Source organism: Lissotriton helveticus, chromosome 4_1 (assembly GCF_964261635.1).
Source record: "Lissotriton helveticus chromosome 4_1, aLisHel1.1, whole genome shotgun sequence".
Lineage (NCBI taxonomy): Eukaryota > Metazoa > Chordata > Amphibia > Caudata > Salamandridae > Lissotriton > Lissotriton helveticus.
The window spans coordinates 517,820,169-517,837,134 of record NC_136063.1 but is presented as its reverse complement, the minus strand read 5'-3'; the positions used below and the strand labels follow the sequence as shown (position 1 = coordinate 517,837,134).

The following is a 16,966-nucleotide window of genomic DNA, read 5'->3' as shown; positions in this document are numbered from 1 at the left end:
GTAAATCCACGCAATATCACACAAAAACAACACTACACCAATTTGTTGTAAAAATACGTTCTGGTTTATAAAAATAATTTCTTTGTATTTTTACTTTTAGGATTCACAAATAAATTACACTTCAGTTTGTGTGGAATAAAGCAGAAATACTTTTCAATTCTAGGACATAAGAACAACCAACATTTGTAAAATAGATAATTCACTTAGGGCCCGATGTAGGTAAAAGGGAATTTCCGATTCCAAAATACCGAGGCGGGCCGATTCGGTATTCTGTAATCGGAAAACGAGATGTAGGAAACAAACAGCGAAATAATAGGGAATCGGTCGGCATCGGTAATGTGAATCGGTACGTACCGAATCAGCACGGACCGAATCGGAAAGTACCGAATCGCCTACCACCGATTCGGAACTAGCCGAATCGGCTACCACCGAATCGGAATTAGCCGACTCGGAAAAATCAGAATCGGCAATTACCGAATCGGAGGTATGAAAACACACCCATGGCCAAAAAGCCCATAGGAATGCATTGAAGAAACCGAATCGGCTATCTCCGAATCGGATGATACCGATTCGGATTTTACCGAATCGGTAATATCCGATTCGGAGATAGCCGATTCGGTAAAAGCCGCTTCAGCCAATGAGGTGGCTCCCCCTCCCCCTCCCAAACAGGGAGTGGCAACCCTGGCAGGTGCAGCCAATTAAGAACTTTCTGGAGAGCCAGCCTGAGCTGAGCAGTCACAGTTAACAGCAGTGGGAGTAGGAGGTAGTGAACTGTTCAGACCAAGATGGCAAACCAGAGTGAGAGCCAGAAGTCCAGCCAGAAGAGGAAGCCTAAGTTCAGCAGCACCGAGCTGCAGGTGTTGGTTGAGGAGGTGGTGAGGGTGCACCGGCAGCTATTCGGAAAGCTGTCCCTCAATGTGCCAGAAAGCACCAAGAGGAGGCTCTGGAGCGATATCGGTCAGAAGGTCAACGCTGTGGGTGTCACCCCCAGGTCCCTGGATGAGCTGAAGAAGCGCTTTCACGACATCCGCAGCCTGACCAAACGGAAGATGGCAGAGATCCAGAAGCAGGCTGGAGTCACTGGTGGTGGCAGGAACCCGGCGCCACCCCTCACCGAGCTGGAGGAACTGGTCTCCAGCACCATTGAGAGGGAGAGCGTGACCGGAATTGGGACCCTGGACAGCTCAGCCAGAGCTACAGCTACAGGTAAGAGGCATGCGCATCAGGACACACCCTACCAGACACCTCCCCATTAGACACAATGCATAGCCAAACCCCAGCACAGTACTGCAACCAACATACAAGAGACAAGCATCATGGTACATCCAGTCAGCAGTAGGTATCAAAATATGGCAGTGCAGAATCACAAGACATGAAACAGTGGAACACATTCTACGGAGATGCTAGGACATGTGGAATGCTTTAATTGTACTGACTGTAATACATCGGTACTCTATTTACAAATGCTTCTTTGTACCTAGGGGCACCATCAGGCGGACAAACACTGCCAAAGGAGGCAGCAGCACCATCTACCACTGCACTCGCAGGGCCGAGCACGAGTCAGGCTGCCGAGGAGGAGGAGGAAAACACCATAGGCCTGGATATTGAGGGAGACCTGGAAATTGACTTTGATGCACTTAACTCCCCACAAATGCAAAGCACACCCTCCTTGCAATTCTCCCCAGAGAACTCCCCGACAAGGGAGCTCTTTCCACCTACACCAGCTCCTGCCACTGTGGCTCCAGTACACCCTGTCCTGGGAGCAGGGGCTCAGGCCCCGGCCAGCACCACACCCCCACCAGTGGCACCCCAGCCCACGCAGCAGGCGGGCAGCAGCAGTACCCGGCGCCGTGCCATTCCCACCACTGCAGACCCAGCACGGGAGGCCAGTGTGTTCCAGGGCCTCGAAGGCAATATGGTGAAGATCCAAAGGCAGCAGGCGAAATCCATCATGGCATGCCAACGCCAGCTCCTGCAGCACAACCTGCAGATGGGGGAAATGGTGAAAGGATTTCAGGCCTTTGTGGCTTCCAACAAGGAGGCAGTAGCAGGTTTAGGCAGGCTAACCACTGCCATCACACAGTTATGTGGCAGAATGGAGGAGCAAGAGGTGGTGCGCAGGCGGGATGCCCGGGTGCAGAACCGCTCCTTGAGCCGCCTTGCTGCAGCAACGGCACAACTCTGTCAGCGTGGTGCCAACATGGAGTCTAGTCTCGCTCAAAATACCGCAGAGTTGACAAGGGGAATGGCCCGCATCACGACAGCAATGGAGGCCTTGATCATCTCTAACACTGCCGCAAATCCTGCCCTGGACCTGGGGGATGCTGGGGACAGCAGCAGCCGCAGCAGCCCGGCCAGCGCTGCGTCAGAGCCACGCAGGAGCACCAGGCGCTCCGCAGATGCCGCTGGTCATTCTGAAGGGGGTGAGGGACACCACAGTGGGGCTGCAAAGCGCTCAAAGAAATAGCCTAGCAAGGGCGGGTGAGGCAACCTGGACCCTAGACTTTTGTTTTCATTGACATTACACCTTTTTTTTGTTGCACATCAGTGCAGTAACTGTGTAGCAACAGTATTAAAAATTGCTAATTCAACACAACCATTCACCTGTCTGTGCATTTGTACTCACTCAGAAATAGTTTGCTGTTATCTCCTCACGTCTATATCTGCCATCACTTGGCGTACACACCCCAGCTGGCTGTGTTAGTGGCACAGCTTCGTCGTCATCATGGTCCTCGTAGTCACTCAACTCCACCTCAGTGCCCTTCTTCACCGCAAGGTTGTGTAACATTGCACAGACAGCTATGATTTTGCAACAGGTGATGGGGGTGTACTGCCTTGCACCTCCACTCTTGTGCAGGCATCTAAACCTGCTTTTCCAGATGCCGAATGTCCTTTCCACAACATTCCTGGTGCTTTTGTGGGCACGGTTATACCTCCTTTGGCTGGGTGTAGAGGGGTTGAGGTAGGGGGTGAGAATGAATGAACGGAGGGCATATGCACTGTCGCCTAGAAGGAAAAGGGGTAAAATTACTTACATGCATACATGTATTTCACTTTGCTGTTTTTGGTTATGGGGGGCTGATGATGTGTCTCACCTAGGAGGTATCCTTCTCCAAATTCCCCAGCCATCAGCCGTGCATAGATGCCGCTCTGTTGGAAAATGTAGGAGTCGTGGGTACTACCCGGAAATTTTGCTACCAGGTCTGTGATGGTGCATTTCGCATTGCAGATCACCTGTACGTTGATGGTGTGAGTGTACTTCCGATTGCGGTAGATGTATTCTGTGTCAGATGGTGGGCAAATCGGAATGTGTGTGCCGTCTATGCAGCCAATGATGTGGGGGAATCTTGCCATCTGGTAAAAGTCTGCTTTGGTCTGTACAAGTTCTGCCTGGGTTGCAGGGAAGGAAATGTAGTGGGCCATCCTCTGGATCATGGCATCAAGGAACTTGTGGAAGAACCTTGACAGGCTGCTCTGGGTCACCCCTCCTGCCACAGCGACTACACTTTGGTAGCTGCCAGACGCCAGCAGGTGTAGGCAGCATAGCACCTGCACCTGCACAGGGATTGCGTGTGCCCTTGGGGTGGGGTGCTGCAACAGGGGTTGGAGGTCCCTAATGAGGTCTGTGATGGTCTCTGAGTCCAGCCTGTACCGCTGTAGGATCTCTGCATCTGTCAGCATGACCAGGGTGATACGTTGTCTGTATACCTGCTCCTCTCTTTGCCATTCCCTCTCTCCTTGCTGCTGTAGCCGTAGCCGCCTCGCTATGACATAAAAAGCTGCCATCCTGCAAGTTGCAATGCATTTTGGGGCTGTTTTTATGGGTTGGAGTTGGTTACCACCTGATCGTAATCCATGGTAATTGCCGAGTGGATTCTACCGATTTTGAGCCAAAATCGGTGTTTCTGTGTCTCCCTACATCTCCCCATCTGTCCGAAGCGGGGATTTTCCCGATCGGTGAATCTACCGAATTGGTAGGTTCTCCGATTTGCCTTATGTCCGAATCGGTGTCTCTACCGAATCGGTACATGCACCGAATCGGCTTATGTCCGAATCGGTGTCTCTACCGAATCGGTACATGCACCGAATCGGCTTATGTCCGATTCGGTGTCACTACCGAATCGGTACATGCACCGATTCGGTGTTTGCATCCGATTCGGTGTGTTACCGATTCGTACTGTATCCGATTTTCGGTATGTACGTATCGCATTCTTTTACATTCGGTAATCATTCCGATTCGGTTTTCGCTCCGATTTGTACTTTTTTTTGTGCCCTACATCTCGATGCCAGTATACCGATCGGTAAGGGCCCAGATTCGGTATTTTCGGCCGTTACCGATCGGTAACGGCCTACCTACATCGGGCCCTTAGACCTTTGGCAGATAACCCTTACTCTTCTACAACTCAATTACGCAATTACTGTATTCAGCTTACTTTATATTACCATTGAGCACAGTATTACTTTAAGATTTGGCAATAACAGCTCTTAATCAGATCAAAGCAACACTTTCATTTGCAGGGAAACATTACAGGTCTTCTACTATTTATTTGAATGAAATGGGGGTAAACCCACTTAACTCAGCATTTAATTAAGCCCCAGAAGTAGTTGCAGGGGGCTAACATATAGCGCACTATACTTATTTCCCACAGTGCCTTTAACCTTCTCCTTCCAGCACACAGTTATTGAGGGTTTCCTAAAGTTCCTCTCCACTGTAGGCTGCACAACTGGGGAACTGATCAGTGCATAAGTTATTCTCAATCTAAGCACTAGCGTCACTCTCCCCCTTCTAAACACCTCCTTTCTTGTTTCCTACCAGGAAGTGGTAAACTGGCTGCACCAGAGGGCGAGGGAGGGACAGGGAGCAAGACCAAAGAGCCACGCGCTGGCGAGTTATGCCAGCCTCTGGGGCCCCTCAGCTCTCCTCAGTGTGACACCAGCCGTTATCAAGGCAGATTTCCTCGAAGCTCTTCAGCCGCTTTTGGGCTTCTCAGGCCTCCCTCTCCGCTCGCGCCCGCCTCACTGTATGGCGCTCGAGCAGGGGGGAGAGAAGCTCTTGTCAGCAGCTACCGCCGTGGGACTCCCGGCGCTCCTCCTCGCATTGGCATGGGGCGCGCTGATCCTCCGGTCATGCGCGAGGGGCTCCTTCTCACTCTGGCAGAGGACGCGCTGTTCTAAGGGGCATGCGCGAAGCGCTCCTCGCTCCCGCCTTCAATGATCCGGCTCCTCCTCACGGAGCCTGACAGCGCCACTGGGCATGCGCGAGTGATGCGTGTCTCACCGCCTGAGACCGCGCTGATCGTCCGATGCTGCTCTCCCACTCAGAAATTGTCAAGGGCTTCCCCAAGTCCGCTCCTCACCTCAGGGCACTCAAATTCAGCTCCACAACGGCGCCGCTCGCCCAGTACCGGATTGGGGGTGTGGAAGGGCGGAACAGCCCGTTTTCTCCTGGCTTCTGCTCTCCTCAGTGGCGCTTCACCACAGCAGGTGAGAGGTGACGCTCCAGGGAATTATTAACAAGGGGACAGTCCAACACGATTACCAGTCTCTGGACAGAGGCTGAAGATAAGCACACTTTTCACAAGTCCCTTCAGCTGGGCAGAGGACTGCGCTCCGCAGCGCTGCAGTCTCCTTCTCCTATAGACTTCCCCTCTATTCTTTAGAAAAGGGGCAAGCTAGGCGCCCAGGGTCTCCAGTAACTTCCCACAGCGGGGCCAAGACAAGTAACCAACAGGGGAATAGTGGGTTAGACCAATAAGGCAGCTTCCCAGTCCAGGAGGTCAACCCTAGTCTAACCTCTTCCCACCCTCAACTACAGCCTGTCCTCCAGCTGACTTCCACAGGTAGACAAAATGGCTGCCCCGCATTCCGCCTTTTATAGGCTGCCCTTCAATGGTCCAGCATGGACCAGAAGGTTCTGGAATGCCCTATGTTAAGCTATGGCCAAGTTCTAGGTGCGACAGTTGGGGCAGTTGGAAGCCACCATTTTGTGTGGTTCCAACTTTCCTGTCAGAACAGGCCTCTGGGCCTGAGGTAAAAGACTATGGGGGGAAGAAAGAACACCTATCCCCTTGACCAACACCTATAAAAAAGTAGTTGACACAAAAATAGTAAGGGTATGAGGGGCAAAAAGGGGACAAAAGAAAGAATAATGAGGAGGGACTGCGCAAAAAAATCCAGACAGGTCTAACACGCGTCCCCCCCAGCTGAAAGTGGGGAGAACTACCCAACCCCTTGGGAGTCCTCTTCAATAAGGCGGAAATACCTGGAGAGACCGTCTGCATTGGCATGGTCCACTCCAGGCCGATGTTCCACCCGGAAGTCCATTCCCTGTAGGGAGATGGACCACCTCAACAGCTTGGGATTTTCCCCCTTCATTTGCATCAGCCAACGAAGGGGGCGGTGGTCAGTCTGAACCAGGAAGTGCGAGCCAAAGAGGTATGGCCGCAGCTTCTTCAGAGCCCACACCACCGCAAAAGCTTCCCTCTCAATTGCACTCCACTTCTGTTCCCGGGGAAGCAGTCTCCTGGATAAGAAGACTACAGGCTGATCCAGGCCCTCTTCATTTAGTTGCGATAACACTGCCCCAATGCCATGTTCGGATGCATCTGTTTGAACAATGAACTCCTTGGAGAAATCGGGAGCCTTCAGGACCGGTGCTTCGCACATTGCCTGCTTCAACTTTTCAAAGGCTTGCTGACAAACCTTTGTCCAAACTACCCGTCGAGGTTGTTTCCTAGAGGTGAGCTCTGTGAGGGGCGCTACAATAGTGCCATACCCCTTCACAAAGCGACGGTAGTAACCTGTGAGGCCCAGGAAAGCTCGGACCTCAGTCTGTGTCTTGGGGGGTTCCCAGGCCATGATTGCCTCAATCTTCGCCTGCAGGGGCTGCACTGACCCCCTACCCACCAAGTGTCCAAGGTACACAACCGACCCCTGCCCAATCTGGCATTTGCTGGCTTTGATGGTCAATCCAGCTTGTTTCAGCGCCTGGAGAACTGCTTGCAAATGTTGCAAGTGGTCCTCCCAACTGCTACTGAAGACAGCAATGTCATCCAGGTAAGCAGCCGAGAAACCCTCCATTCCAGAGAGGACCTGGTTCACCAGTCGCTGAAATGTGGCAGGGGCGTTCTTGAGCCCAAAGGGCATCACACAGAACTGGAAGTGTCCCTCAGGCGTGGAGAAGGCTGACCTTTCCTTTGCTCCATCTGTCAAGGAGATCTGCCAGTACCCTGAAGTGAGGTCAAAGGTACTTAGGTATTGGGCAGCTCCTAGCCGGTCAATTAACTCATCTGCCCTGGGGATTGGATGAGCATCAGTCTTGGTAACTGAGTTCAGTCCTCGGTAATCCACACAGAACCTCAGTTCTGGTGTGGTGCCCGGTGGGGCGGCTTTTGGGACTAGCACCACCGGACTGGACCAAGGGCTGCTAGACGGTTCTATCACTCCTAGCTCCATTATCTTGGCAACTTCGCCATGGATGCTAGCCTTCACCTTGTCCGACAGCCTGTAGGTCTTAGATTTCACTGGGGGGCTGTCTCCTGTGTCCACATCATGGGTACACAGGTGGGTTCTTCCCGGGACAAGGGAAAACAGCGAAGAGTACTGCCCCAATACCTGACAGCAATCCTCTCGTTGCTCAGGAGTGAGAGACGGGGAGAGAATCACTCCCTCCACCGACCCATCCTTCTCTTGACATGAAAAGAGGTCTGGGAGAGGCTCGCTTTCTGCTTCCTCAGCACCATCAGTCACCAACATCAGGATGACCTCTGGCCTCTCATGGTGGGGTTTGAGGCGATTGGCATGCAGCACCCGTAAGGGCTGCTGCGGGGTCTTAAGATCCACCAAGTAAGTGGCCTTACCCTTCTTCTCCAACACCTCAAATGGGCCTGTCCAACGATCCTGAAGGGCACTTAGCTCTCCAGGTTCCATCACCCAAACTTTCTGGCCAGGCTCCAACTCCACCGGGTGAGCATTTTGGTCGTACCATTCCTTCATGACTGCCTGACTGGCCTCTAAGTTGTCAGCAGCCTGCTTCCACAACTTGGCCATCTGGCTTCTGAAGGCCAACATGTAGCTCACCACATCCTGGGGAGGTTTTCTGGGAGACTTCTCCCATCCTTCCTTCACCAGGCTGAGAGGCCCACGCACAGGGTGCCCATACAACAATTCAAAAGGGCTGAAGCCCACTCCTTTCTGCGGCACCTCTCTGTAGGAGAACAGCAAGCAAGGCAGGAGGACGTCCCACTTCCTCCGTAAGCTCTCCGGCAGACTTCTTATCATGCCCTTCAGGGTCTTATTAAACCTCTCAACCAGTCCATTGGACTGGGGGTGATAAGGAGTGGTGAACTGGTAGGTCACCCCACACTCCTTCCACATGGTCCGCATGTAAGCGGACAGGAAGTTAGTCCCCCTGTCAGACACAACCTCCTTCGGAAATCCTACACGAGTAAAGATTCCCATCAGGGCCCTAGCTACCACAGGTGCAGTAACAGTCCTCAGAGGGATGGCCTCTGGGTACCGTGTGGCATGATCCACCAGAACCAGGATGAACCTGTGACCAGCTGTTGTTGGTGGATCCAATGGCCCTACAATGTCGATGCCCACCCTTTCAAAGGGGGTGCTAACGACAGGAAGTGGTTCCAGGGGAGCCTTTAGCTTCACCCCTGTCTTCCCACTGGCCTGGCAGGATACACATGTCCTACAGTATGTGTTGGACGCCGCTTTCATCTGAGGCCAGTAAAAGTGGAGAACAAGCCGTGCAAAGGTCTTGTCCTGGCCTAAGTGTCCTGCCAGTGGTATCGCATGAGCCAATTCCAGCAGAAAGGCTCGGTATTGCTGCGGGACCACCAAGGCCCTTGATGAGCCAGGTAGAGGTACCTTAGGTTCACTGTAGAGGAGGCCATCCTCCCAGTAAATATGGTGGTGTCCCGTAGCATCACCTGCTGCCTGGGCTTCAGCCTGACGCCTCAGTCCCTCAAGGGTAGGGCACTCCCTCTGCCCCTTACAGAATTCCTCTCTGGTAGGACCTCCCTCCACATGCCATTCAGCAGGGATGGGTAAATCCTCCAGAGAGTCTACTCCCCCCTCCATGGACTCCTGGCCTACCACTGCAGGTGGCCGATCTGTCACATGGGGCGTGGAAGCCGAAGCAGGCTGTCCCTGTCTCCGTTTCTGACCCTTTTTGGCAGCGGGTTGGGCCATTGTTCCAGGCTCCAACCCAGGCGAACTCCCTCTCCGGGCAGTCGCAGACCGTGTGCTTACACAGGCCCAGTCAGGTGTACCCAGCATCGCAGAATGCGTCCGGTATTCCACCTCTCTCCAAGTGTTGTGCTCCATGTCATTCCCCAACAGACAATCAACTGGCACGGCAGGGCTTACGGCAACTCGAAGTGAACCTGCAACCCCTTCCCACTCAAAGGGAACCTCAGCCACTGGATAGTGGCCCATTCTGCCGTCAGCCATCGCGGCGGGGTGGAGTACATTAGGAACAACCTGCCCTGGAGACACCAGTTGACTTCTCACCATAGTCATACTGGCTCCTGTATCTCTCAGAGCCTCCCCTCTTTGGCCATTGATGGTAACCCACTGCCCATACTTTGTAGTATTTGGGGGCACCTGGATCTTTGGTACCATCTCCCGCTCTCCCAGGGACACTAAGGTGACACCCGCCCACTCACCCCCCTTATCTAAGGGCAACTCCTCCCCGAGCGCTACACTAGCTACTCCCGGTGACTTTCCTCCGGTGGGAGGGGGTGGTCTCTTTGGGCATCTGACATCTCCCTTATAATGTCCAACACCACCGCATTCAAAACAGTGGGGAACCCTTGGCTGCTGGCTTTGGCCAGGATTAGGGTTTCTGGGCGGGTTTGCCCTAGGGGTGAAACCTGCTCCCTTACCTTGGAAAGTATTTTGGGGACCTTTGGAGAACTCCTTCTTTTTATCCCCTCCCTCTTTCTTCTGGGGGGCGCCCTGTCCGGCTTTTTGAGAATCCCCTCCAGTCCCCTTTGAGGACACCCGGGTACTTGCCCAAGTGTCCGCCTCCTCTGCAAGCTTCCGGGGATCGGTCAGCTTGCTGTCCACCAGGTGTTGGCGCAACTCGGGAAAACATTTCTCGAGGAGGTGTTCTTTCAAAAATAGATTGTACAGCCCCTCATAGTCTTTTACCTCGCTGCCCTTGACCCAACCCTCCAAAGCTTTCTTGGCGTAGTCTAAAAAGTCTACCCAATTCTGGGTACTCATTTTGTGACTTCCCCTGAATTTCTGTCTGTACCTTTCAGGGGTAAGTCCAAACTTTTTCACCAGTGCCACCTTCATGGCAGGGTAGTGGGTTTGCTCATCCTGCTCCAGAGCCAACAAGGTGTCTCTGCCAGCAGGTGGCATGTATTTATACAGCCCACCTCCCCAGTGAGTTTCTAGGATCCCGTGAGCCCTTAAAGAAACCTCGTAGGCGGCCAACCATTTGGCAATGTCATCACCTGGGGTGTAGCTAGCAATGACATCTTTGGGTAAATAGGGTCTGGATTCCCTGGTGTTCACTTTATTTTCGCTGCCACCATTATCAGGATTGGGAGACCTTCTTAGGACGGCTTGTAGGTCCATCTCCTTGATGGTTCGCTCATGAGCTAACCTCCTTTCCTCCCTTTCCATATCCATCCTAGCTAATTCCAGCTTCATTCTCCTCTCCTCCCTCCTATCTTCCAGCTCGGCTTCAGTTAAACCCCTGTCTGAGACGCTGCTACTTGCCCTTGAAGGTATCCTGGGACCTGTCAGAAGATTCCCACTCCCCACTTGGTTCAACAATGCAGCCTCAGTAACAGTGTCCCCGTCACCCTCTTCAGTTTCTGGTTCCTCCCTTAAATGAGCTTCCACCCATGCCCTTATGCTTGTCAGCAACTCTCCTTTCTTGGCACCTTTATTAAAAAATACCCCTTGATGCTGACACCAATCTCTGAGTTGGGCCACAGTATTGGCTTCCAGCTCTTTAAAATTCAACTCCATCTTTGCCATGGACTAAAATCACTCACAGGAGAAAACCAAGAAGTGACCTGAGGTTAACCTCCACCCACCACCAGAAATAAATTTAGAAAAAACAAAATTTAAATTAGGAGGGCCGCAAGGAGAAAACTCCTGGTGTAGGTTAGTGTATTGCGTTGAATTACTAGTGAGTAGCTGCAACCAAGTCAGTAATCCCACCGCTAGGCACCAAATGTTAGAACCTGGGGTAGCCTGGCCTAGGGCAAGACATATACTTCAGAGGCACAGTGTTAAGGTTGCAGACCACCCAAAAGTAAATCCACGCAATATCACACAAAAACAACACTACACCAATTTGTTGTAAAAATACGTTCTGGTTTATAAAAATAATTTCTTTGTATTTTTACTTTTAGGATTCACAAATAAATTACACTTCAGTTTGTGTGGAATAAAGCAGAAATACTTTTCAATTCTAGGACATAAGAACAACCAACATTTGTAAAATAGATAATTCACTTAGACCTTTGGCAGATAACCCTTACTCTTCTACAACTCAATTACGCAATTACTGTATTCAGCTTACTTTATATTACCTTTGAGCACAGTATTACTTTAAGATTTGGCAATAACAGCTCTTAATCAGATCAAAGCAACACTTTCATTTGCAGGGAAACATTACAGGTCTTCTACTATTTATTTGAATGAAATGGGGGTAAACCCACTTAACTCAGCATTTAATTAAGCCCCAGAAGTAGTTGCAGGGGGCTAACATATAGCGCACTATACTTATTTCCCACAGTGCCTTTAACCTTCTCCTTCCAGCACACAGTTATTGAGGGTTTCCTAAAGTTCCTCTCCACTGTAGGCTGCACAACTGGGGAACTGATCAGTGCATAAGTTATTCTCAATCTAAGCACTAGCGTCACTCTCCCCCTTCTAAACACCTCCTTACTTGTTTCCTACCAGGAAGTGGTAAACTGGCTGCACCAGAGGGCGAGGGAGGGACAGGGAGCAAGACCAAAGAGCCACGCGCTGGCGAGTTATGCCAGCCTCTGGGGCCCCTCAGCTCTCCTCAGTGTGACACCAGCCGTTATCAAGGCAGATTTCCTCGAAGCTCTTCAGCCGCTTTTGGGCTTCTCAGGCCTCCCTCTCCGCTCGCGCCCGCCTCACTGTATGGCGCTCGAGCAGGGGGGAGAGAAGCTCTTGTCAGCAGCTACCGCCGTGGGACTCCCGGCTCTCCTCCTCGCATTGGCATGGGGCGCGCTGATCCTCCGGTCATGCGCGAGGGGCTCCTTCTCACTCTGGCAGAGGACGCGCTGTTCTAAGGGGCATGCGCGAAGCGCTCCTCGCTCCCGCCTTCAATGATCCGGCTCCTCCTCACGGAGCCTGACAGCGCCACTGGGCATGCGCGAGTGATGCGTGTCTCACCGCCTGAGACCGCGCTGATCGTCCGACGCTGCTCTCCCACTCAGAAATTGTCAAGGGCTTCCCCAAGTCCGCTCCTCACCTCAGGGCACTCAAATTCAGCTCCACAACGGCGCCGCTCGCCCAGTACCGGATTGGGGGTGTGGAAGGGCGGAACAGCCCGTTTTCTCCTGGCTTCTGCTCTCCTCAGTGGCGCTCCACCACAGCAGGTGAGAGGTGACGCTCCAGGGAATTATTAAAAAGGGGACAGTCCAACACGATTACCAGTCTCTGGACAGAGGCTGAAGATAAGCACACTTTTCACAAGTCCCTTCAGCTGGGCAGAGGACTGCGCTCCGCAGCGCTGCAGTCTCCTTCTCCTATAGACTTCCCCTCTATTCTTTAGAAAAGGGGCAAGCTAGGCGCCCAGGGTCTCCAGTAACTTCCCACAGCGGGGCCAAGACAAGTAACCAACAGGGGAATAGTGGGTTAGACCAATAAGGCAGCTTCCCAGTCCAGGAGGTCAACCCTAGTCTAACCTCTTCCCACCCTCAACTACAGCCTGTCCTCCAGCTGACTTCCACAGGTAGACAAAATGGCTGCCCCGCATTCCGCCTTTTATAGGCTGCCCTTCAATGGTCCAGCATGGACCAGAAGGTTCTGGAATGCCCTATGTTAAGCTATGGCCAAGTTCTAGGTGCGACAGTTGGGGCAGTTGGAAGCCACCATTTTGTGTGGTTCCAACTTTCCTGTCAGAACAGGCCTCTGGGCCTGAGGTAAAAGACTATGGGGGGAAGAAAGAACACCTATCCCCTTGACCAACACCTATAAAAAAGTAGTAGACACAAAAATAGTAAGGGTATGAGGGGCAAAAAGGGGACAAAATAAAGAATAATGAGGAGGGACTGCGCAAAAAAATCCAGACAGGTCTAACACAAACAATTAACTGACGATGAACAAATCGTTTTGAGGAAAGGTTTGGGCTTTGTCCCAACCAACAAAGGTGACCCTTTTCAAACCAGATGTGAGCTAGAGAGGTTTTTTAGAAAGATACGTCTTCACTTCTTTTTTAAATCCAAAGAAAGTGACACGTCATTAAGAGATGACAGCTCCATTAATACAGGCCTACGGCCTAAGTCAACATTTACACCCCAAGTACATCAAGTACCATCTAAAGTGAGTACTTTCGAACAAGCTGTCACACATGACGTTATGGCTCTTTTTGAAAGTAACCAACCAAATTTCCAAAATCTCCCAACTAAAGAAAGACTTGCCCTAATAAATTTGTCGTCGGATTCATCAATTATAATCAAGCCGGCAGACAAAGGCGGCGCAACGGTTGTCATGGACATGACAACCTACCGCCAGGAATGCCTTAGACAATTGAACGATCACAGGTCTTACCGACGCTTACTCAGTGACCCTGCTCCAAGGCTACTCTTGGAGATTAAAACTTTGGTCGATGAGGGCAATGCAAAAGGTTGGATAACTCGCCAGGAGGCCCAATTTTTGGTCACTCCCAATCCCGTAATGCCAGGGTTCTATTGCCTGCCAAAAATACACAAGGCAACGAGGCCTCCCCCGGGGCGACCGATCATCTCGGGGATTGGCTCTCTCCTGGAACCACTTTCCACTTTTGTGGATTTCTTTCTTAGGCCTCTAGTGAAAGAGATGCCCACATATCTTCAAGATACGGCTGACGTACTTAGGTTGTTACCAGAGGTTGACTTCGACGTCGAGACTGACCTTCTTGTCAGTTTTGACGTTGAGTCATTGTACACTTGCATTCCGCAAGAGGAAACCTTAGAGGCCATTAGACTACTTCTGGATGCCCGCGATTTAAACAGCATCACTCCGGTTAACTTCATCATGGAGTGTGCCAGATTGGCAATGATGGAGAACTACTTCAGATTTGAGGACGATATTTATCTCCAAACCTCAGGGACCTCCATGGGCAGCATTTTTGCCCCTAGCCTCGCCAACCTTTACGTTCACTTGTTCGAACAAGCTCATGTACTCAACCATAGCAACCCGTACTTCCATCAGGTGTTGCTATGGAAGAGATACATTGATGACATCTTAGTGATTTGGCGAGGTACACCATCTGAGGTGGGAGCATTCCATGGATGGCTCAACCAGCAGAACCGCAACCTGAAATTCACTTTGGAATATAGCCAACATCAATTGCCATTTCTGGACATTTTAATCTTTCCAAGTGGTGGTAAGCTGGAGAGTGAACTCTACAAAAAACCGATGTAGAGGAACTCACTGCTTGCATTTAATAGCCACCATCCGCGGGCCCTACGAGAAACTCTTCCAGTGGGACAGTTTTTGCGAGTCCGCAGAAACTGTTTGTCACTACCACTGTATGAAAAACACGCTACAAAATTGGCCCAGCAGCTCCAGGAAAGAGAATATCCCCGCCATCTCGTGATTCGAGCATGGAAAAGGGCTTCCAACAACAATCGAGAAGCTTTGTTGGAAAAGAAAACAGATAAACAACCACTGGAGAGACTCACGTTTGTCAGCACTTTCAGTGTCCTTTCAAATCAAATTAAAAAAACCATCAGGCGACACTGGAATATTTTGAATGTGGCACAGAGTACAGTTACACCACCACTTTTTACCTTCAAAAGAGCCCCTAGCTTACGTGACACCTTAGTACACACTAGACCGAGATCACAGACTAGTGATGTGACCAATACATTGTGGAATCTTCCACCTGTACGAGGTCACTATCCCTGTGGGTCTTGTAGTTCATGTCCCCAAACCTCTAAGATCGACAAAGTTGATATAGGCACAGGGAGACCATGGCTGCTCAGAAAGCATACCAACTGCAATACTGAGGGCGTCATATACATGATAACTTGCCCCTGTTCACTAAGATACGTTGGCCATACCACTCGCAAAATGAAAATACGAATTAGTGAACATAAAAGTACTATCAGACGCCAAAAACAGTCCACTTGCCTTACTAACCATTTTATCTCTTTCAAACACCAAGCAGAGGACCTACGGTGGGTGATATTAGAACATCCATTCATTCCGCCACACATCAGTGACGTTTCGAAGTTCCTATTTTTGAAAGAACAAAAATGGATTTATAAACTTCAATGTGACACCAAGGGCCTGCATGATGCAATTCCCTGGGTTTCCCTGTAGTCGTGACCAGCCACCATGATGTATGTTCACTGGGACCTCGTTGTTTTGGGTGCGATTGCCTATTTCTTACAACACTGTACATTGACACAGGGAGACAGCGATGACTTACTGCCATCCATACAGGTTTCACTGCCTTCTAACTAAGTTAATATTACACTTCTCTTTCATTAATTGTTTCTGCATTTATCAAACAAAGTAATTTTCGCCATCTTATATTAACATAGTTAAGGCAGAATATCTTGAATCAAACAAACATTCTCTGACTCGACCAAATTAACATGCTAAAGTGTCTCCATTATTATACAGCATCCATTGTTCCTTAAGAAAGTTAACTTCCTTCATTAGTGTTTCTGCACTAAATATATAAAGATTAGGTAACTTTGATTACCAGTATTATTGCAGGCAATGAAGTATGTTTCAAATTTATGATATATTTTCGGGCTCTACCTACTAAATACGAAATAAAAGTATTCCCCCTTTTTTGTCCTTCTGCTTTACTAACAAATAGCGGGCCACTGCGCATGAGCATGACATTCAACAGTGCTCTGTGAACACGTACATAACGAGCGCATGACCAGCGTTTAGTGCGCTACACTTTCGCGCATGCGCACAATGTATGGAGAAGGGATAGCGGACTTAATCCCTTAGAGATTGTGCATAACGAGTGCATGACCAACGTTTAGTGTACTACATGTTCGCGCATGCACTCTATGTATAAAGACGGGATAGCGGACTTAATTCCTCAGAGATCGCGCATGCGCTGAAAACTAACCACGCGACTTTTTATGACCAGGCAGCAATCACAAAACTAATTGGCCTCTAGTCTCTCAATTTCGACCAATTAGCGAGACTATTTAAACGGAAGAGGCTGTCCGGTCGGTACCTCCACTTCCTCTTGGATGATTGCGAGAGGTACCGACGGACAGGTGAGTTTCCCAGCCCATGCGCATTTTGTTTTGATATCAATCAGTCTCTGTACAAGCTCTAAGAGACTTTAGTTTTATAATTCTTCTTTTGTTTAATTAAACATTGGTTTCCCTCCTTTGGTATTCTCTACAGTTTGAGTTGAGTAGGGGTTAACCCCTTTTGCTCTTGGGAACACTGTTTTCCATTTATGTTTTGTTTTGCTTTTTCAAACATACCTACATAACAAATTTTGACAATGTGATTAAATCATATTCACTTGTCTTGTTTTGGTCTGTCTATGATTTAGAGCGTGCTGTCCAGTGTTTTTAAAATTTGTTTTTTTATGCAAAGCCAGCAAGCTGGGGACAATGTTTGATTAACATCATGTTTTCCCCTCTTTTCTTATTGCAAAATAGAGTGGGGCCTCAATTTTTCCCGAGCAGGTCGCCGGGTGAGGTGAGGTCTTCTCCCACATAACGCTGGGTGAGTATCTCAGTGGAGGCTAATACCTCCCTGAAAT

General features: G+C 50.3%; 1 protein-coding gene across 1 annotated transcript in view; it reads left to right on the top strand.

The window, feature by feature from the left end:
- Positions 1-1,040: 1,040 nt before the first annotated feature.
- Positions 1,041-16,966, top strand: part of LOC144828020 (uncharacterized) — a 60,619-nt gene continuing 44,693 nt past the window's right edge. Inside the window, exons 1-2 of the mRNA XM_078686161.1 lie at positions 1,041-1,206; positions 1,482-1,910. Of these exons, the coding sequence (XP_078542287.1) occupies positions 1,050-1,206; positions 1,482-1,910 (586 nt within the window). The 5' untranslated portion in view covers positions 1,041-1,049. The remainder of the gene's footprint in view (positions 1,207-1,481; positions 1,911-16,966) is intronic.